This window comes from Portunus trituberculatus, chromosome 31 (genome assembly GCF_017591435.1).
Source record: "Portunus trituberculatus isolate SZX2019 chromosome 31, ASM1759143v1, whole genome shotgun sequence".
Lineage (NCBI taxonomy): Eukaryota > Metazoa > Arthropoda > Malacostraca > Decapoda > Portunidae > Portunus > Portunus trituberculatus.
The window spans coordinates 12,966,278-12,988,777 of record NC_059285.1 but is presented as its reverse complement, the minus strand read 5'-3'; the positions used below and the strand labels follow the sequence as shown (position 1 = coordinate 12,988,777).

Sequence of the window (22,500 nt, the reverse complement as noted above, 5' to 3'; positions counted from 1 at the left end):
AGGAGGAGGAGGAGGAGGAGGAGGAGGAGGAGGAGGAAGGAAAGGAATTAACGAAGCTTTTTTGTTGTCTGTGTGTTTGTTTGTTTGTCTGTCTGTCTGAGTGTCTGGGCGGCTGTCTAGGTTGTTGTATCTGGCTGTCTGGTTTGTCTGTCTGTTTGTCCCTGTTTGTATGTGTTTGACCTCATTATTTGCTTCACTACGTCTTGTCTTTCTGTTCATCAGTTTGTCTGTTACCATGTGTGTCTGTCTCCCTGTCTAAACCCGTGTCTTTTTGTCCTTTTTATCTGTATCAAAGTCAGACTCTTAACTTTCATAAATGTGTAAATTACTTAGCCTATAATCCGTGTCTTTCTGTCCTTTTTTTTTTATCTATCTCAGTCAGACTCTTAACTTTCATAATTGTCTGTTACTTAGCTTATCTTTCCCTCCAAGCTTTAGTAACTCTAAGGGCCTTTCTTTCATATTTGCTGCCCTTGCCCTGTCTCCCCTCGTGCTTAAAAAAAGAAAAAGAAAAAATTATTACTTCCTATCTCTGCTTCTCGTCTATCCATCTTCCTTCCTGTCTTTCACCCTGAATATCTAACAACATATTTTCATCTCTTCATCAACTCCCCTCCTTCTTGCCCGTCCCTCTTCCTACATATCTTTCATTCAACTCATCCGTCTCTCTGACACAAAAACCTAAAAATCACTTAGTACATTTCCCTGTCTCTTCAACGTCAATGCTCCACGTCCACCAGTCTGTGCATTCACCCTTCAGTTCCTCCGTTAGTCCCTCCCAGCCGTGAGTCATGCGTGAGGCTGTGACTGTGTGGGCTTATGGGACAGGCAATGGACAGGCAGATGGATCATGCAAGGTTGGCGTGACAGGACAGAACACTCACGTACCACTTGTCTTGGCACCACAGCTTCTCTGCCTTGTCTGCGGAGAGGGAGAGGAGGAGGAGGGAGAGGTGGAGGAAGGGAAGGAGAGGTAGGAGGGGGCGTGGCTTCATCCCTTAAGGGCTGTAAGGGAAGAGAAGAGGAAGAAGAACCGGGTGTCACTCTCTCACTCTCTTTGTCTCTCTCTCTCCACTGTTATCATTTGACAGTGACGCCATGGTTGGGAAAGGAAAGGCAGGAAGGAAGAGAGGATAAAGTGAGAGAAGGGAATAAAAGAGGGAGAAACGGAGGAGAGAGAGAGAGAGAGAGAGAGAGAGAGAGAGAGAGAGAGAGAGAGAGAGAGAGAGAGAGAGAGAGAGGGAGGGGGGGAACGAAGGACTGGGTGGATGGGAGAGATAGGGGGGAGGGAACGAAGATGATTATGAAGCACCACCATCACCAATATCACCACCACCACCACCACCATCACCATCACCTCCATCACTACCACCATCACCACCACCATCACTTTCAACCAGAAATGCTTGCGCGCGCGCGTGTGTGTGTGTGTGTGTGTGTGTGTGTGTGTGTGTGTGTGTGTGTGTGTGTGTGTGTGTGTGTGTGTGTGTGTGTGTGTCCGTGGCTTAGAACACAATCACTCACAGCTTCGTTTTCTTTGCAAGAGATAGAAAGAGGAAGAGGGAGAGGAAGAGGAGGAGGGAGAAGAAGAGTGGAAGAGAGGGAAGATAAAGAAGGGAAATACAGCCCGGGAGAGAAAATAAAAATAGAGAGAGAAAAAAAAGTAAAAAAAAATGACAGACAAGGAAAAAGAGAGAACAGAATACCAGAGAGAGAGAGAGAGAGAGAGAGAGAGAGAGAGAGAGAGAGAGAGAGAGAGAGAGAGAGAGAGAGAGAGAGAGAGAGAGAGAGAGAGAGAGAGAGAGAAAGGGAGAGGGAAAACGATAAAGAGAGGATAGAGGAGAGCGAGGGAGGAGTGGAGAGAGGGAGGGAAAGAGACCATTGGAAAAAAGAGAAAGAGGTAAGGAAACAAATAAGGGGAAAAAGCGGGGAAAAAGAGGGGAAAAGGAGGGAAAAATAGTGTACTTACATATGAAGAGGGGAAAATAATGGATATGTGATGGAAAAAAGAGAGTTTGATATGAGAGGAAAGAGGACGAAAGAAGGGAAGAGGAGGAGGAGGAGGAGGAGGAGGAGGAGGAGGAAGAAGAAGGATGGAGGAAAGGCTTACATAGAGACACATACACAAATCTACACAAGTTTATATAGGTTTACATGAGTGTTTCTCTCTCTCTCTCTCTCTCTCTCTCTCTCTCTCTCTCTCTCTCTCTCTCTCTTTAAATTCTTGATATGTTCTCTAATATCTGTTACATTCATTTAGTCACTTATTTCATTACTTCATCAAACTATCGGCGCAAAGTCACGTTTCATCATCATAGCCATTTCACTAACGCTATTTCATTATATTCCTTTCATCATCCTAATTCCATTCACTCTTTTTTTTTCCCCAGATTAATGTGAGCAATTATGACAACGTTCAATTTCAATCTCTTTATCTTTCGTTCAGTGTAAAAAGAAATGGTTGTTTTTATTAAGATTATTTTCATCATTGCTATTTTTTTTTTTTTCTGTCTGATGGGGAAGTTTATGAGAGAGAATGATTCATGTAAACCTATTATTTCTTGAGTCATGTGCGTTTCAAGATGGTGGCGGCCTAGTATGCACACACACGGCCTCTCTAGGTACACACACACACACACACACACACACACACACACACACACACACACACACACACACACACACACACACACACACACACACACACAGTTTACTTGGTATGTACACACACATTTTGCAAAAACACACAGAATTTTTTTTTAAAGTTTTGATTTAAGAAACATGCATTTGTGTGCGTGTGTGCGTGTGTGTGTGTGTGTGTGTGTGTGTTACACACTGTTACACTGTTAGCAACACACACACACACACACACACACACACACACACACACACACACACACACACACACACACACACACACACACACACACACACACACACACACACACACACACACACGTACCCTGAAAGAAATACACATTGCATTACACAATACACACAAAATACACAATAAAAAAAATATAGAGACAAATTAGAAACACTTAGCATTATAATCATGTATATACACTATCACATTTCATAATAAACTAATGAGTAACTACATAAATAAATAAAAAATATATATATCACTATACTACCTTTAAAATGCATCATCATCATCATCGTCATCATCATCATTATCATCATCATATATAATACAATAGTCATGCAGTTTATATTGAAGTGAAATAAAGGAGAAAAAAAAATATGAACTCACAGGTTACCGCAGAGAGAGAGAAAAAAAAGGAGGAAAATGGAAAACTGTCATTCATAATACGACGGAAAAAAGAGGAAATTAAAAAGAGGAAAAAAAGAGAGGGAAAAAAGAGAGGGAAAAAGAGGAAAAAATAATGAAGAAGATGGAAAAAAGAGGAAAAATGTTTGGTATATATACACACTGCATTAACGAAATCAGTCAATATAAAGAAGCAGGAGTTCGGAGGAAAAAGAAAAGAGGGAAAAAAGAAGAAAAAATAATGTAAAGATGGAAAAAAGAGGAAATTTTTTTGGAATATACACACTGCATTAAGGAAATCAGTCAATATATATTAAAAAAAAAAAAAATTAGGAGGATAAAAAGAGAGGGAAAAATAGAGAGGGAAAAAACAGAGGAAAAAATCATGAAAAGAAGATGGCAACACACTAAGACTGTAATAATAAGGAATACATACACTGGTTTTGCTTTCTTTTTCCTTTCTATTTCCCATTCCTGCATCATCATCATCATCATCATCATCATCATCAACAACACACACAACTGCAAGCAACTCCACTGGAAGCAACATTGAATGAAAAGAAAAAAAAAAGAAAGAAAGGAAAGAAATTTTGAAAGAGGTTAAAGTCAAGCTAAAATTTTCAACACCAATAATAATAATAATAATAAGAAGAAGAAGAAGAAGAAGAAGAAGAAGTAAAAGCCACGAGGAATAAAATAATGCAGTAGCAAAAAATAAAAAAAAAATGCTTCTGTTTTTTCTCCTTTTTGAACGGTGCAGAAAGATGAACACTTAATGGAACAACAGTGAAAAGATAAACAGATACTGGGAAAGTGGGCAAGTAAGTGATAAAGAGACGAAGAACAAGAATATATTAATTAAAAAAAAGATAGAGAGCGACAAATAAAGAATAGGAGAAACATTGATAACAGTAAAGAGAATTAGAAACATATGATAAACACACTGAGAAAATAAATTAAATGATAAACAGGTGAAGAACAAAAATATAATAGAGAAAAATACAGGTAGAGAGACTAATAAAAAAAAAGAAAAACATTGATGAGAGTAAAGAGAATTAGAAACCTATTGTAAACACTGATAAACACAATGATAAACAGTAAAAGGAGACGAGACGATAAAGATAAACACATGGCAATAAGGACACAGTAGAGAAGTCGAGACAGAGAAAATAATAGAAAAAAAAGACATTGAAAAAAGTTGAAGGAATTATAAACACAGAAGAAACCAGAGTAAAGAAAGAAACAAAGAAAAGAAAAAAAAGGAAGATAAAGTGGAATGAATCAAGAAAAAAGGAAGAAAATTCAAATACATAAAAATAAAGAAAAAAAAACTTGAAACTTGATTTTATATAATTGCAGAAAAAAAAAAATAGAGCCAAATACCCAAAAAATTTACCTTATATGAAGGGAAAAAATATATACCAATACGTAGGAAACAAATAAACACCCAGACAAATAAATTAAGACTAGTTATAACAATATCAGAATAAATTACAGCAATTGGCAACATCAATTACTCAATGAGAGACAAACTGCAGAATTACCATTGAAATAACTGCGAATAGGTAGCGACAGACAGACAGACAGACAGACAGACAGATAGACAGACAGACAGACAGACAGATGATGAGCAAGGTAGCATTAATACACAGACCCGAGAGGCAGGTAACTTAGAGAGAGAGAGAGAGAGAGAGAGAGAGAGAGAGAGAGAGAGAGAGAGAGAGAGAGAGAGAGAGAGAGAGAGAGAGAGAGAGAGAGAGAGAGAGAGAGAGAGAGAGAGAGAGAGAGAGAGAGAGAGAGAGAGAGAGCAAGCCGAGCAAGAGTAAGAGCAACAGGGCAAGAGTTAGGCAAAGAGTGCCGAGAGAGAGAGAGAGAGAGAGAGAGAGAGAGAGAGAGAGAGAGAGAGAGAGAGAGAGAGAGAGGTAGACAGTAGAGTGTTAATGATCACCTTGCCGGTCGGGGGAGAGGGGGGGTCCTTTCCAGGGGAGGGAGAGCTGTCCTCTTGGCACACAGCACCTCGGGCAGGGAGGCGGGGGCTAGGAGCAAGTGGGGCTCTAGCGGGGAGGAGGAAGTGGGAGACTGCTGCTGCTGATGCTGCCACTTCTGCCCTCCTCCTCCTCCTAATCCTCCACCTCCTAGTCCTACTCCCCCTCCTTCTCCTCCTCCTACTTCTCCTCCTCCTCCGTCCCGCCTAAGTCCAGCAAAAGTTACCATTACCATCTCGTGCAGTACTCGGTGTCATTAGCTTACTCCTAACTCAAGACTCACTAACACCTACACTGTCTTGTCTAGCTGCTTGGTGTGACAAGGGCAAGGCTGCCTGCTGCTCTGCAAGGTTCAACTCTGTGGCTACTCACTTACTTTATCATCACAATCCTCATCATCATCATCATCATAATCATCATCAATATAATCATCATCATCATCATCATCATAATCATCATTACTGCAAGTTGTAATTATAAATAATGGCATTGAAATGTGAGGTGGTTTATAAATAGTCAAGCGCCACTACTGTGTGTTGCTGTGTTGCTGAGGCACCACTACTGTGTGTGTGTGTGTGTGTGTGTGTGTGTGTGTGTGTGTGTGTGTGTGTGTGTGTGTGTGTGTGTGTGTGTGTGTGTGTGTGTGTGTCTGTGTGCGTGTGTGCGCGTATGTGTGCGTTTGCATTTATAAATATAAAATGACTTCAACATGCATAATATTTATTATATAAAAATATAATTGAATTTATAATCCCTATATATATATATATATATATATATATATATATATATATATATATATATATATATATATATATATATATATATATATATATATAAACGTTCCATGCTAAAATACTGCCTTCTATTTATACTTAAAAATGTGATTAGGACTTTCTATGTCAGAGGAAAAAGATGCAACTCGCCTACACTATTCAATACCAAGAGGCCAAGAGGCGGTGACCACCAGCACAACGACCACGACTAGTGAACCACGACTCTAATCACTAGGATCACTAGGAGCACAAGGCTACTACTGCACGCTGCCGCCCGGCCCGGCCGCCGTTGCCATCAGGCGGCCGGGCGCGTGGCGGCGCCCCCCCTCCTCTCTACTGTGTCTGTACGTGCGCTGGATTTGGTGGGTGGTGGTGGTGGTGGTGGTGGTGGTGGTGGTGGTGGTGTGGTGCGGTGTGGCCGACCCTGTACTGCCGTGGCCGCCTTCAGGCCCGCTAGGCTCAACTACATTGTGGTTGAGGTGGCGGTGGGGCGGGAGGGGAGCCAGAGGGCAGCACAGAGGCGTCACCGCGGTGTGTGGTGTACACGTTACTGCTGCTCCAATGCACGGTGCTGAGTGGCGCTGCGGACCACACGCAGCACACAGCACACAGCACGGCGCTACGTGAGGCGGTGAGCTACTCCAAATAGTACTGACAACACGGGACGAGCTTCGGTCATCTACAGTACTGCTACTGGTCTGACTGAACTGCGGGGATGTCCACTCAGGTGTTGTGGCGCCGGGCCCAGCAGGGCACTCAGGCACGCTACTCGCATAACCAGGTGCACACACACACACACACACACACACACACACACACACACACACGCCGCGCCCCACAGACACAGGGGAGACCACCCACCCTCCGCCGCGCCAATCAATACAACACGTGGGCAGCACCGCGTCAGGGACGTGTGCACCACAACACAGAAACGCCGCGCCGCGACACAGCTGTGATCGTGGCTGTGCTGAGAGGAGCCGACCCATGACCTCACATCCTGTTGCACTCAGGCACTGCTGTCCTCGCGCCCCGCTGCTCCACACACCGCGACGCCCTTACGACACCCAGGACACGCACTCCGCCACTCTGCCAAGTGACGCCGGGCTGACCACCACGCTGGCCTCCATCCATCCGCATTCATTGTTTGTTACAGACCCTGAGGCACCTCGCCTTGCTGCGCGCGCACACACACACACACACACACACACACACACACACACACACACCAGGTCGTTGAGATCACGGCTGGCTGAGAAGCGACCTAACACACTCCCCCTGTCCGTGTGTTAGCACCGCGCGAGGCTGTGACCCTCTTGTCTTAAAGTGGCGCCCTTCCCTGACTCCCCGCCCTCCACTGCCTCGCGTCCTCCCTTCCTCTCCATTCCTCTGCTTCGTGTCCTCCTCTCCTAACCGCCCTTCTCTGCCTCGCGTCCTCCCCTTTCTCGCCCACACGAATTAGTCTCGCATGAACTAGTCTGGTCAGTTTAGATTGTTTGAAGTGTAGATCACGTGCAGGTCACAAGCAGCTCACACTGTCTGATGGGAGGCTGTCACACACACACACACACACACACACACACACACACACACACACACACACACACACACACATACACACACACATTGTCATTATTATAACTTTTTTTCATTTAATCCTTCATCTCATTCTTCATCTTCGTTTCATTTTCTCTATCTTTATCCTTTCATCTCTCACTCTTATAGGTCACCAATCATGCATCACCATTCATCTCACTATCTCCCTTCCTTTGTGTTCCACCACGCTGCAGTGATGAATGAATGAATGACTCTCTCTCTCTCTCTCTCTCTCTCTCTCTCTCTCTCTCTCTCTCTCTCTCTCTCTCTCTCTCTTACGTCAGTTCCCGGGCCGGTTCCCTTGCCCTTCCTAGCGGTGGTGGCGAGGTGGATTCGGATTCTAGTACAGCGTGGCGTGACCATCGTGAGAGGCGCCACTTAACGACACCTCAGATAAATCGACCGTCTCGTGAGGCAAACAGGTGACAAACAGGCCAGGTGACGCACGAGAGGCGCTTTAGTGTTGCCGGGGAGGGGAGGAGGTTGACGGCATAGGAGTAGTATTAGTAGCGGTGCATTGGAAGCGCTGAGTGATCGGATGGTTCGTGTTGTGATGCAGAGGAACGTGTTAGTATTGAGCTTAACTGAGTCTTGAGCTTAAATGGGTCTTGTGTGTAAAGTTTTGGTCTCACGTAGTTACAAATATATGGAATCTTGTCTAGTTTTACAGGATTAAGGTTGAAATATGAGCATTTGTTTAGCATAAGAACAGATTCGCTTATTTGAATTTATTAAGCATTCTTTACATCATTTTTTTTCTCTAGCAGAGTGATGAATGGATGCAAACTCATTTAAACTTCATAGGCTTCATCAATAAAATCTTCCTCTCGTTCATTGATAAAACAGACACAAAACTTTACCAAACTTTACGTATTTTCAATTTTCTTTTTTTTTTCACGATAATAAACAGAAGGGGACTTGATTCATTCACCTTCGTCAAAAAACTTCTTTTTTTTTTTTTTTACGTAAGAGGGGAAAGCTGGCCAAAGACTTATCCAAACTTTACGTATTCTCCATTTTTTTTTTTCACGATAATAAACGGACGGGACTTGATTCATTCACTTTCCCCAACAAAACCTCGCTTCTCTTTTTTTTATGTAAGAGGGGAAAGGTGGCCAAGACCAACAAAAGAATAAAAAAAAAAAGAACCCACTTAGTTCCCAGTCCCCTTGCAGATCCGAAAAAGAGAGAGAGTTAGGCAGAAAAAAAAAAACCAGGGATAAATGTCTTGAAACACCTCCCTTTGCATCTCATTCACGGGCCGGGCCTCTAAACACACTAGGAGCACCACGCGAGACTCCCAAAACCCGCATGTCACCACAGCCTCAACTCGCGATATGAAATGGCCACAACCTTCACTCCAAACAACGCAAATTTATACTCCTCCACACCTTCCCACCACGCAACACCACCGGGAAGGAAACACACAAGAGAGACACATCCAATGAATACTTCTCGCCGCATTCCTTCCCTTGCTGAACGAGAGTAATAAGAAAGACCGTGAATATTCCAGCATTTTTGAGAATATTTTGCGAATTTTGCACCGCCACGCTTAGAAAGGAAGGGAAAAATAGGAGGAATATGTCTGGTTATATTGGGACATTGCTCATCACGCACCACTCCCCGGGGACTAAAGGAGAGGGAGAGGGAGAGGGAGAAGGATAGAGGGAGAGGGAGAGGGAAAGAACTAAAATGTTGGGTGATAGGAGAGGAAGGGTGAGAACTGCAGAGAGAGAGAGAGAGAGAGAGAGAGAGAGAGAGAGAGAGAGAGAGAGAGAGAGAGAGAGAGAGAGAGAGAGAGAGAGCAGGAGAAGCCAAAGTATCGAAAGGGAAAAGGATAAGAGACGAAAAGGGAGAAAAAAAAAAAGGAGAAAGAGACAAGGATAACTATTGGGGAGAAGGGAGAGGCGGGGAGACCTTAAAGCCGCCCAAATAGACACTGGTCACTGGAACATGGAAGGGAGGAAGGGAGAGTGGGCGAGTGAGTGGGCGAGAGGACTGAGAGGAAGGGAGAGGGAGGGAGCGGGCTAGACACAACCGCGCCTCACGTTTAACTCAAAAACCTGTGAGTGTTGAGGGGAAACTACGCGCGTTGAGGGTGAAAGTGTGTAGGCGAGAGGGATGAGAGGAAGGGAGAGGGAGGGAGCGGGCCAGACACAACCACGCCTCACGTTTAACTCAAAAACCCGCTAGTGTTGAGGGAAAACTACGCGCGTTGAGTTTTTAAGCGTGAGTTTGGAGCATTACCGGCACGCTGAGAGGAAACATAGCCGCTTGTTTGAAATAATAATACGTACGCGCTGTGAGTAATTAATATCCACACACGAGGGATACAAAAACCTCATCCACCGGTGTTTGGCGAGTGAAATATCCGCGTGTTTCAAATGTTAACCCCCTTCAGTACCAGGACGCGTTTCCATATTCATTCTGGTGACTATTTGGTGATTTTTACACAGATTCAGAAACTTATGTGTGGGATTGAAATAGTGAAGACTGTGGCCATTAATTTTCCGACCTCCATAGACCCTTCCTGATGTCAATAAAATGGTCTAATCGTACACAAATCTCATGGTTAAAATGTGTCCCAGTACTGAGGGGGTTAATCGGGCACGGCGGAGGTAGCGTGTGTGTGTGTGTGTGTGTGTGTGTGTGTGTGTGTGTGTGTGTGTGTGTGTGTGTGTGTGTGTGTGTGTGTGTGTGTGTGTGTGTGTGTGTGTTGCAGGAGTGTCTCAAATGAATGTCCACGGTTTTTGGGGTACGTATGTAATTGGGGAGGTGAGAGATTACAAAGAATAAATCAATAAACTACAAAATCGCTAATATAGACAAAAGTAAGGCTGAAATAAGGCGTACGATGACAAAAAAAAAAAAGAGGTGAAAGAACAGGAAACTGAAATATATGGATTCTGAAAACAATAAACAAATAAACGGCGAGGGAAGAGAGGGAGAAAAAAATACATGTAACAGGATCGCAGTTGTAAAAAAAAGGTAAATGTAGAAAAAAAAACACAAGGAAAAAAAAGGAAGCAAGAACACAGTGTTTCCCTCAAAAAACCGTCACTTTACGTCACTCAAAAAGAGGAAGAGGGGATAAAAACTGAGCTTTACATATGACGAAGGCGCTGGAAAAAAAAATATTGGGTAAAAAATAAACCAGAAAAAAAAGGAAAAGAAAAAAGAAAAAGTTACTCAAAAAATACGACTTTTTTTATCAGCTTGAAATAAAAAAAAAAGGAAAAAAAAATCTCTCACCAAATATGACAAGTTTTTTTTTCCATCGTGTGTGTGTGTGTGTGTGTGTGTCAGTATGTATACGTATCAGAATGTATACGTATCAGAATGCAGTGAAATACTCAGAGTGTGTGTGCGCGCGCGTGTGTGTGTGTGTGTGTCTGCAAATACAGCAAAAAAAAAAAAAAAAAAAAAAAGTTATATGTCCCGTCTTACTTTCACTTTCTCAGTCTCTCTAAGGTACAATTTTTTCAGAGATGGTCCAAAAAAATCAAGCCAGTACAGTGGTAAGTAGAGGGAGGAATGATTAAGGAGGTAGGTTATAAAAAAGAGGAATCCAACATGCTCACTGCACTACACATTGAGTTAGTAAAGGTTAAGTACGTGAATCAGTACTGTATAGGATTAAGACAACAGTAGTGGTGGTAGTAGTAGTGGTAGTAGTAGCAACAGAAGTAGTCACAGTAGTAGTAATGGTAGAAGAAGGAGTAGTAACAGTATAATAGTAGTAATAGCAGTATAAGTACGTGAACCAGTACTGTATAGGATTAGAATAACAGTAGTAATGGTAGTAGAAGGAGTAGTAACAGTATAACAGTAGTAATAGTAGTAATAGCAGCAGCAGTAGCAGCAGCAGCGATAACAACAACAATGACTACTCAACACTGGGGGAAGAGGAAGCTACAGGGGGTGTTACGTCCCATTGTACTGAAAGGTTGTACGTAACATGCACACGCACATTGACAAGAGGCAGGCGGTTCAGTGGGATAAGAGTTTACTCACATTATAACAGTATATTTTTCTCAATAGATAGAGTCAGTGTCATTATCATAATCATTTTCGTAAGAGAGAAGAGAGAGGGACCTGTAATTTGAGATACAAAAAAAAAAGAGAAGAGAGAGAGAGGGTAGTAGACAGCAGTACAGGTTGAGATACAGTGAGAGAAAGACAAAAAAAAAAAAAAAAAAGATAACAATAGTAAGTTAAAATGATAATGATAGTAACAGTAGTAGTAATAATAATAATAATAGCAATAAAATAATAATGATAATAGTAATAAAATATACATAACACCTTTTCATTTTCTTTTGTAGTTTTGTATATCTAGTCAATTCACTCTTTTTTCTTTCTCCTTCCTTTCTTTTCTTTCTTGTTTAATTCCTTACTTAGCAGATGAAGAAACACTGACATGGAACTGAATAAAGGGAAAAGAAAACGAGGACAGGGCGAGTGAAGACTGAGGAGTGAAGGGGAGACATTAACATATCAAAAAAACAATGGAAAACAAATGCAGGAAAGTAACAAGGGAAAGCTGTCAATGGAGAAAGACTTGACGTGAGGACAGATTGAGACGAAATCATAATAAAACCAATAAATAAAGCCACATTTTAAACAGTGCTTGTGACACAGCTGTACAGACACGTGTCAGAGAAAGGAACACAAGGATCTGGAGGTCAGCAACATGTATACATTAAATAATAAATAAAAAAATAAACACGTGTGATTATCAAGGATACATATACATTTAAAACATCGTTATTGTCGTTTTTATATATGTATACTATATAGTGACTCAAGACATGTAGATAAGCGTGTTTTCTAAGGATCTTTTTTAATGATGTCAATATAGTGGTGGTGTTGGGTTTGTTCTGCTTGGGGAGGGTGAAGGAAGGGAGGGAGGGAGAAGAAAAGGCGTGTTTCCTGCTGCAATACTAACAACAGAACACACTGCCTGGATGTTGTAATGTCTGTGGTTCATTGTGTTCCACTTCATGGAGGAGGTGGTGACCAAATACCAAGCTGAAGTTTAACTAAAATTTTACTTTCATTTACATAAAAAAGTAAAAAATTCTATTTTTTTTTTTTTTTTTTTTGTTTAAACGTGACAGAAAAACACATGGCATACATTCTTTCTACTTTAGTCTTTTTGCTTTTTTTTCTATTTTGTTTAAATGTGACAGAAACAAACATGACACAACTTTCTTTTTGCTTCAGCCTTTTTTCTTCCCTGTCACCACCTTGTCCACTTTCCTAATCCCTCTCATTCATATTTTCCCTTTTATTTCTATGCAAGCGCTTGTATCTCCTCTCGTCTCAAGCATCGCGTTGGCTGTCTCAGGTATGCTTTGTGTGGGCGGCGCGGAGACTGTCACCTGTCCGCTCCTAAAACACCAGGCACTCCAGGCACTTCTACCCGCTCTCTCGCTCTCTCACCCTTTGGCTCGTGGAGATAGTTGAGTGAAGCAGACCCTAAGCTCCCTGCAGTCACGGCCACGGGGACTCAACACTGCATCATCGTACTCTGGCAACCTTCCCGTCTTATTCCATGCATGTTCTACGCTTTAAGAACTTTTTATCATTGTTAATTCAGCTTCCATTTGTTGTCTGAGGCTCTCAATGAAGTCTATCCAGCGGCATTGCTGTTTACATGTACTACTAACAATGAAAGCATTCTTTAAGCGGGCGTACAGTACGTTGCAGGAATATTGATCACTACTAATAGCATACACAGGCACCATTTGTTGTTTGATATAAAAAAAAAATTAGCATATTCAGCGGTAATCCTGTTTTTATATATTAGTAACATATGAATATTGATAGAACGTTCTTTGGGTACGCTTTATGAATATGTATATCATAAATAACATTCAAGCAGCATTTAAGGTTACTATATTTATCGACACGCTCACCACTGCTGCTTGTACATGTCATTAACCCTTCAGTGCCATGCCGCGTTTCCATATTCATTCTGGTTACTAATTTGGCGATTTTACATAGCTTCAGAAACATATGTGGTGATTAGAATAGTGTAGACTCTGACCATTAATCTTCTGACCTCCATGGAACCTTCATAATGCAAATAGAATCGTCTAATCGTATCCAAAGAAAATAAGGTAAAAATGTGCCTCAGTACTGAAGGGGTTAATGGGGGTAAGTATTCCTGGAGCACGCCGCACGCACGGCTCATGGTGCATGCTGAGGGGGAGGTTACCAGGGTATGACGCTGCAGCCCTCTCTCCCCGCGAACAACGCTACACTGGTCTTTTCCTTTCTCAGGCAGTCACGTGCTAAAACAAACCCTCACTCTACCGAGCCTGATGCAGAGCAAGCCACTCGTTCACCACAAGGTCCCCAGGTAGACACAACGGTCAGGTCCACTATTCTGTTAGAGTGTGACGTCGAAACTATTCCCTCAGTGGCCTCATGCTAAACTATCCGGCCGAGGCTTTGCTCTGCGTGCCCTCGTGTTACGCTCCCTCACCTGTAACGACGCAAGCTTTACCTGCATTTTGTCATCTAATAAGTTCTCTTCTAATGCGGGCTAAAGGTAAAAAATAAGACATTACAGTAGACTTTCAGTATTTTTCTAATAATTTAAGTAATTTTCGATAAAGACAAAATGTATTAATCAAACACATTCTGCTTTGTAAGACTGTGTGAGAGATGACTCTATTTCGAGCAGAGAAAATTATGAACGCGTTGCAACAAGCAATCCAAGCAACAGGAAGCGATATGTGTTGGCAGAAGCATAGCCCAAAATTGATGGCAAGTTTAAAATTACCTCTCTGCTTCGTGACTCTCAAATCTCAAATCTTAACATACAAAAAAACTACATTTCAATAGAAGCAATATCAAAATTCACGGGAAATTTATACAAAAGAATTTCCTCAAGCTCACCAAGTTTCCAGATACATTATTTACTAAAACATGAATCACCTTTTCAGTTTCCCTCTTAAACTGACGCAAACTTCGCATGTTTTAATTCAGACTCGCGATAACTTTGCCACGCGTGCTTTGGGGTCCGATGGGTCTCCAAGCGCATGGGTTCGAATCCTGTCCACGGTCCGAGTGTAGGTTGGGCTTCCTCACTCAGGACAATGGTTTCCTAGCGGGTGGGCTTTGAGATAGGAGGTACCCAAAAGTATTCCCTTTAGCCCAGAAATTCCCGTGAAAAAGCCCACATGGTATAAAATAAAAAATAAAAATAAAAAAAAACTCATAACAACTCTAGTGAGCCTTAAACCTGACCTTCACACCTCAGGACAGAAAGCACTTTATAACGTCAACAACACTTTCCATCCTCTCAGAAAAACAACCCTAAAACAAACAAAATCTAGACTTGTAAACCATATTCCCCTTCCCCAATCTTCTCATAACCTTCTAACTCACAACTCTCAGTAGACTTCAAACCTCATTAACGCCTCAACATACAACACTTCCTACAAATCTTAGCATGAACTTCCTCGCTTCTTGGCTCTCTACGCCTGCAAAAAACCCTCGTAATGCTAATAGACAACTTTCCAATCTCGTAACCTTCAAAGGATGACTCGGTTTTTGTCCAGCCTAACCACACTTGGGTACTGCAGCTGCTGAGTGCCTGGGTTTTGGGAGCAGACGGTGTGGAAGCAGCAAGGGGGAAAGGGAAGGAGGAGTCAGAGGAAAGGCAAGTAGAGGAATCAAGAGAGCAGGAAGCGAGTAGTAAAGGAGATGAAGACAAGGAAGAATGAATGAAGCCAAAATTTTGAAGTTTCTTTCTACTTGTTAATCATGCGTGCAAAAATGTCGTGCTTGGGAGAGAGAGAGAGAGAGAGAGAGAGAGAGAGAGAGAGAGAGAGAGAGAGAGAGAGAGAGAGAGAGAGAGAGAGAGAGAGAGAGAGAGGAGTCATAATCAATGTCAGTATAGATAGACAGGTAGATAGACAGACAGATAGATTCTAAAACCGCACAAACCATACCTGTTCTCATTAACTGGTGACTTTGTTCTGCTTATATAATCCTTCCTAATCTCTTCTGCTTTTCTTTCGCTGGTGTACGTGTATGTTTGAACCAGAATAGCTACGAGTAACACTGCAAAAACAAATGAGATAATATCCTTGGTGTGTGGGTTTAAACACTTGGATGGGAGGGTGTACCAGCAAGTGTCCGTGTGCTTGTGTGTATGTTTGTGTGCGTAAGTGTGTGTGTGTGTGTATATATACAAGTATGTTTTTTTTTATGCAAGAGGGGAAGCTGGCTAAGGGCAAAAAAAAATAATTAAAAAAACAGGCCCACTTGATTGCCAGTTCCCTAAAAGATCAACAGGATTAACCAAAAGAATAGAGTGTGTGTGTGTGTGTGATTGCCATTTGTCTTGCAGGGTGTGCTGTGGGTGACTGTACGATAATTACATTGAATACAGTGCTCAAAGGGAATAAATCAACAAGAATGGGTTAAATTGAAGTGCTTCCTTGAGGTGAATTGAGAGAAACACGAAGGAAAGAGAGATCAGTTAGATTAAATTAGTCTCTGGAATGGTAGAACTGGAAAGAAGAGCAATGGTTGGTTTAGAAATAAAGTACTTGATTATTAAAGAGAAAAAAGGGATATTGTTGAGGTTAAGAGATAAGAGCACCATGAAAAAATGATTACTTAGAAAAAAGGAATATTGTTGAGGTTAAGAGATGAAAGCACCATGAAAAAATGATTACTTAGTCTGAAGTTAAGAAATAAACACGGAAAAAAAAATATATTAGACTCTGGAATATAAAAAAAAAGTTAGAGGGAAGACTTTGTGTTAAGGAGAAATATAGTCATTATAGCTTAGGCGTTAAACATCCTTGGAAAATTTGAAAAAAAAGAAGCATGAAAGTGAAAAGTTTAGTTAATTTCTGAAATATTTAAATTAAAGCTAGGAAAAAAAAGAGAAACACAACAGAACACAGATTAGTTAGTTATGGTTTCTGGAACATTTGAATTAGAGAAGCTTGAGAGGAACACGAAATAATGAAGGTGGTTAGTGTTTGGTGTTGAGATTGAAGTAAGGAGTCTGAAGTGAAGGGAAGAAAGACTGCGTGGATGAAGGGAAAGATTGCTTGGTTTGTCAATGGAATATAAAGGTTAGTTAGTGTTTGGAGTGTTGAGATTGAATGAAGGGATAGATTAGCTGATTCGTGTTTAAATGGAAATGTTGAGTCTGAAGTGAAGGGAAAGAATTGCATGGATGAAGGGAAAGATTGCTTGGTTTGTCAATGGAATATAAAGGTTAGTTAGTGTTTGGAGGTTGAGATTGAATGAAGGGAAAGATTAGCTGATTAGCCTCTGGAATATAATGAAGTGTTTAAATTCAAGTGTGGAGTTTGAAGTGGCGTGAAGAAGGACTGCGTGGATGAAGGGAAAGATTGGCTGGTTTGTCTGTGGAATATTTTGAGTTAGAAAAATGTGAGTTTGAAAGAAAAAAAAAAGACTGATTAAGAGAGGAAAAAAAATAGGAGATTGTTAGTTGTGGCGTATGAAGAGTTGTGGTGAAATCTGACAATGATTACCTCAACCTCTTCGATTTTATCTTGCCACAGTCAGTAGCACACACACACACACACACACACACACACACACACACACACACACACACACACACTGACAATTGAGTGGGCCTTTTATTCCTTACACACACACACACACACACACACACACACACACACACACACACACACACACACACACACACACACACACACAAATCGTAACAAAATAGAGGGCACCAAAAACTCAACCAGTGAAAAAAAGTAAACAAAATAAATACATCAACAAAACCATTCTTACGAGACCCTAAACCACACACACACACGCGAAAAAATAATATATAAAGAGAATGACAATATTTGAATCACCACAGACAAGAAAACAAAAAATAGAAGAAGCTAATCCATGACCCAATAAGAGAGGAATCCAGGAGCACGAGGGAACTCATTCAAAGGATCCAGACACTACCAAGAACATTACGGCTCCACTAATCAGCTGAGGAGAGGGAGAGAGGGAGAGGGAGAGGAGTGTATGTGTGCCATTCATTCCTTTTCATCCTTTTACCTCACTTCCTCCCTGCTCTGCTATTACACTGACAGCGATCTTCCCTTTACCTTTCATATCGCCCCTAGTACTTCTCTGCCTCCTTGCCCTAGTAATTCCCTCCCTTTTACCTCACTTCACCCCTCCCTGCTCTGCTATCACCGTGGCATCGATCTTCCTTTACCTCTCATATCGCCCTAGTACTTCCCTGCCTCCTTGCCTTCCCGATCTGAGCGATACCAGATGCCCTTCCTCCTATCCATCTCCCGTGACTCCTGACCTCTATTCTTCCTTTACTATCAGGTACATTTTTTCCTCTCTCCATGTTATCAGGATACTTTTCTCCCTCCCTCCCCCATCTCTCCTCTCCTCCAGCCCTCCTTGTCACCCTATACATGCCTCGCACCACGCCTTTCCAATATCTTTTTTTTTCTTATCTAATACTAAACAAGCCGTGGTTCTGGTGGGTGTTGCTGGTGTTGGTGTTTGGTGGCATGAGAGTGAAGGAGAGGTTCGTGAGTGGAGTAATTGTGAATGTAGAAATGTCTTTGATTCTATGTCCTCTTTCTCTTTCTCTTTCTCTCTACCTTTGATTTATTACTTATCTTCCTCGTTTTTATCATTTTTTTTATTCATCTTTCTCCTCATTTTTCCTCTTCCTTCTATTCTTTCACTCATCATCTCATTTGTTTCATTATTATTATCTCTCTCTCTCTCTCTCTCTCTCTCTCTCTCTCTCTCTCTCTCTCTCTCTCTCTCTCTCTCTCTACCGTCTCTTTCTACTATTTCAACCCACTCTAATTCCCTCTTTCCCTCCATCTCTCCCTCTCTTTATTGCCTATTTTACTACGCCTGTCTCTCTTTTCCTGTCTTTACTGCCTATCAACCTGTCTCTCTCTCTCTCTCTCTCTCTCTCTCTCTCTCTCTCTCTCTCTCTCTCTCTCTCTCTCTCTCACACACACACACACATTTCTATTCCTAACACATTCTTTCCTCCATTTTCAGCTCATAAAATCCTCTCCTCGACTCATCAACTCTCTCTCTCTCTCTCTCTCTCTCTCTCTCTCTCTCTCTCTCTCTCTCTCTCTCTCTCTCTCTCTCTCCGAAGCACATTAAAAGATAATAAACAGTAATGATAGTAAAAAGAATCAAAACTAGAACGGAAGATACTTAATGCTGCATAATACACACACACACACACACACACACACACACACACACACACACACACACACACACACAGGTAAGTTGCCGGCTATTGATTACTGACAGGTGAGGTGAAGGTTTGTTTGTGGTCACGTGGGTCAAGGTGTAGTGTAGTAGTAGTAGTAGTAGTAGTAGTAGTAGTAGTAGTAGTAGTAGTAGAAGTGGTGGTGGTGGTGGTAAAGGTAGTAGTAGTAGTAGTAGTAGTGGTGGTGGTGGTGGTGGTGGTAGTAGTATGAATGGTAATAGTAATAATAATAGTCGTTGGAGCAGAGATGGTGGTGTTAGTGGTGGTAGTAATAGTAGTAGTAGTAGTAGTAGTAGTAGTAGTAGTAGTAGTAGTAGTAGTAGTAGTAGTAGTAGTAGTAGTAGTAGTAGTAGCAGTAGTAGTAGTAGTAGTAGTAGTAGTAGTAGTAGTAGTAGTAGTAGTAGTAGTAGTAGTAGTAGTAGTAGTAGTAGTAGTAGTAGTAGTAGTAGTAGTAATGTATGACCCAAAAAACAAAACCTATCCTACAGTCACACGAAATTCAATGCATGTGTGTGTGTTTCTCTCACTTGAACAAATTCTCCTTTTTTGTGTATTTTCTAACACGAAAAGAAAAGGAAAACAATGATCAAAAAAGAGAAAATGAATGTGGAGAGAGAAGAACAAATAAAATACATTTCTCTCGCATATTTTCCTAAAACTTTTACTAAAAACATGAAAACTTTTAAGAAATTCAAAGATATTTTCACATATACTTAAATTTGGCGGGGCGAGGAAGAGGAAGAGGAGGAGGAGGAGGAGGAGGAGGAGGAGGAGGAGGAGGAGGAGGAGGAGGAGGAGGAGACGGAGGAGGAGGAGGAGGAAGAGGACGAGGGGGAGGTAAAGGGGGAAGAGGGAGAGGGGTCAGGAAAACATCCAGACAAACATTGAATGGCTGTAAGTGAACATGAGGTGATAGAGAGATTTAAAAAGTACACACACACACACACACACACACACACACACACACACACACACACACACACACACACACACACACACACACACACACACACACACACACACACACACACACACACACACACACACACACACACACACACACACACAAGAAAAGTGACAATTGAAAAGAAAAATTATAGAAATTGTCAAAAAGTGAGTGAATATGAAGAGAGAGAGAGAGAGAGAGAGAGAGAGAGAGAGAGAGAGAGAGAGAGAGAGAGAGAGAGAGAGAGAGAGAGAGAGAGAAGAGAAGAGAAGAGAGAAAAATATAAAAATAAAGATAGAAAAAAATAGTACTAGGAAAAAAAAACTAATGAATTGAGGAAAATCACACACACACACACACACACACACACACACACACACACACACACACACACACACACACACACACACACACACACACACACACACACACACACTTACCCCTTATCATCAGGCTCCCCTCTCAGCTTATTCATGCCGTGGTTGATGGTCTTGCCGATGGAGCGCAGCGAATAGTTTGATGCTTCCTTGGACGCCTTGCTCGAGCTCACCTCCTGCGCCTTGTCGTCCTCCTCGTCGGGGCCTCTCATTCCCGCGTACGTCACCATGATGTAGAGAATGGACACGAAGAAGCAGCCCCAGGGTATTACGATGGCATACACCAGGTCCCTCTTCACCCCCGGGATATCCAGAGCGTTGAGAACCATGGTGGGGATCTTCTTGGAGTAGTAGCAAGGGTAGGTCCTCCCAACTGTGCTGTAGTTAGCGGCGAACGTAGTGCAGTTGACGTTGGGTGGGTAGCCGCAGCCCTTCACGTTCGGGTAGAGCCTTGCATCGTACACATCCCACGCTTCTAAGTCGATGTCCTCCGCTTGCGAGAAATTCATCCCGTTCTTGAGTCCATCCGGGTCGTGCCTGTAGTTGACGTAGATGTGAAGGCACTCGAAGATCTCATTGGTGCAGCCCTCGCGACACGAAGACCACGAGCAGTTACTGGCGCCGTGCAGAGACACTGACTCCTTGGTGACGCACATCCGCGGCTCATTGTCGAAGTCCGCGAAGATGGTGGAGAAGGCCGGGTCGATGATGAAGGGCACGAGGAAGAGGAAGGCGAAGGAGCTGAAGCACGCCACCAGGGTGAAGAAGGCGGTGAGGTGGAAGCGGAGGCAAGTTCGGCATCTGTTCTTCTTGGTGGGCGTCGCCTCCACCCCCAGGCCCTTGTCGCTCGTTGGGGAATCAATCTTGCCGGTTGGAAGGGGCCGAGTTGGGGAGATAAGTGGTGTGGTCGGAAGAGGTCGAGTTTCGGGGGGATAAGTGGCCGAGCTGTGGCGATAAGAGTGTTCTAGTTAGAGATGTCCTGAGTGAAGGAGGAGTGTTGGGGAGAAGAGTTGCGGATATCGGACTGAGTTGCTGACGTGAAAGAACTCAATTGTCTCTTCCCTTCTTGTCTTCGTTCCTTCACTCGTCTTTCACTTCCACAATGTAAGCAGCTCTGTTCTTCCACCAAGCACCCGTCCGCTGTGTCCTGCCGTTCCTTCCCCTCTTGTTCCTCTTGATGGTGCGTCTCTACAAGCCTGGACGAGGAGCTGGCGGCACTACTGAGGGCTTCAAGAGTGGCACAGGACGACAACGAGGAGAGCGAGGAGGTTATAGGGGTGAAGAGAAGAATATATAAGACTCTTCTGGATGTCTGCCAAGGAAGGAAAGAATGTAAAGCAATACTCAGCTTCTTTTACAGGACTCGTGTGCGTGCGTGCGTTTGTGGAGGGGGACAAGAGGGTTTATGAGATTAAAGGGGGAATTAGGAGGAATTGCAGAAGGGATCCAGTAGCTTTTTATAGACGAGGGGATGAGCCCTTTGTCGTTAGGTTTAAAGGGAATCGAATCCTATTTTTTGCTCCTCACTTATTAATATTCCAGGACGGTTAGGGAAGGGGACCGCAAGGCAAGGTGGGAGAAACGTTCCAAGTCCCTTTCCTATCGTGTTGTAGTGTTGAATCCTTTTCGGGGAAGGAGGCAAGGAGAGCGAGAGAGAGTGTGTGTGTATGTGTGTGTGAGTGGGAGGATCAATAGCATCAATCACATTTGCTGCTTGATCCCTTTCGGAGCGCGTTGAGGTGTTTTGCGAGTGATATTCGATCCCTCTTGAGTGGGATTCAGGCGTCTGTGATTAGAATCCGATCCCTTTGAGTAGAATCGAGTCGCCTGTGATTAGTATCGAGACTTCTATGCAGCCTATCACTCTCAGTCACTCCCTTCTTGCTAATTATCTTCTTCTTTCTCTTTCTCTTATCTTTATTCACCGTCACTCAGCCTTTCTTGTGTTATTTGTCTTCTTTTAGGCTTATCTTATTACCCTCAGTCGGCCTCTCTTGTGTTACGACCTTGTTGCCCTTATCTTATCACTCTCAGTCAATCTTGTGTTAATAACTTTCCTCCTTCTCTCCTATCTTATCAGCAGAAATTGGCAACCTCGCTAATCGGCCAATACCAGAGGGACACCTTGACGTTCATGGGGTGTCTCCTCCTGCCTGGATAACAGTTCCGAAGTGTGTTATCGTGGTGTTATCGTGGTGTTATCGTGGTGTTATTGTGGTGTTATTGGGGTGTTATCGTGGTGTTATCGTAGTGTTCGTGGGCCGA

The 22,500-nt window shown here is 42.6% G+C and overlaps 1 protein-coding gene across 1 annotated transcript in view; it reads right to left on the bottom strand.

Annotated features, from left to right (window-relative positions):
* LOC123511053 overlaps positions 1 to 22,500 on the bottom strand; it is a 43,060-nt gene that overhangs the window by 6,405 nt on the left and 14,155 nt on the right. The window contains exons 2-4 of the mRNA XM_045266668.1: positions 21,369 to 21,547; positions 20,299 to 21,204; positions 5,223 to 5,465 (exon numbers count right to left, since the gene is read on the bottom strand). Coding sequence (XP_045122603.1) covers positions 5,223 to 5,465; positions 20,299 to 21,204; positions 21,369 to 21,547 — 1,328 coding nt within the window. The remainder of the gene's footprint in view (positions 1 to 5,222; positions 5,466 to 20,298; positions 21,205 to 21,368; positions 21,548 to 22,500) is intronic.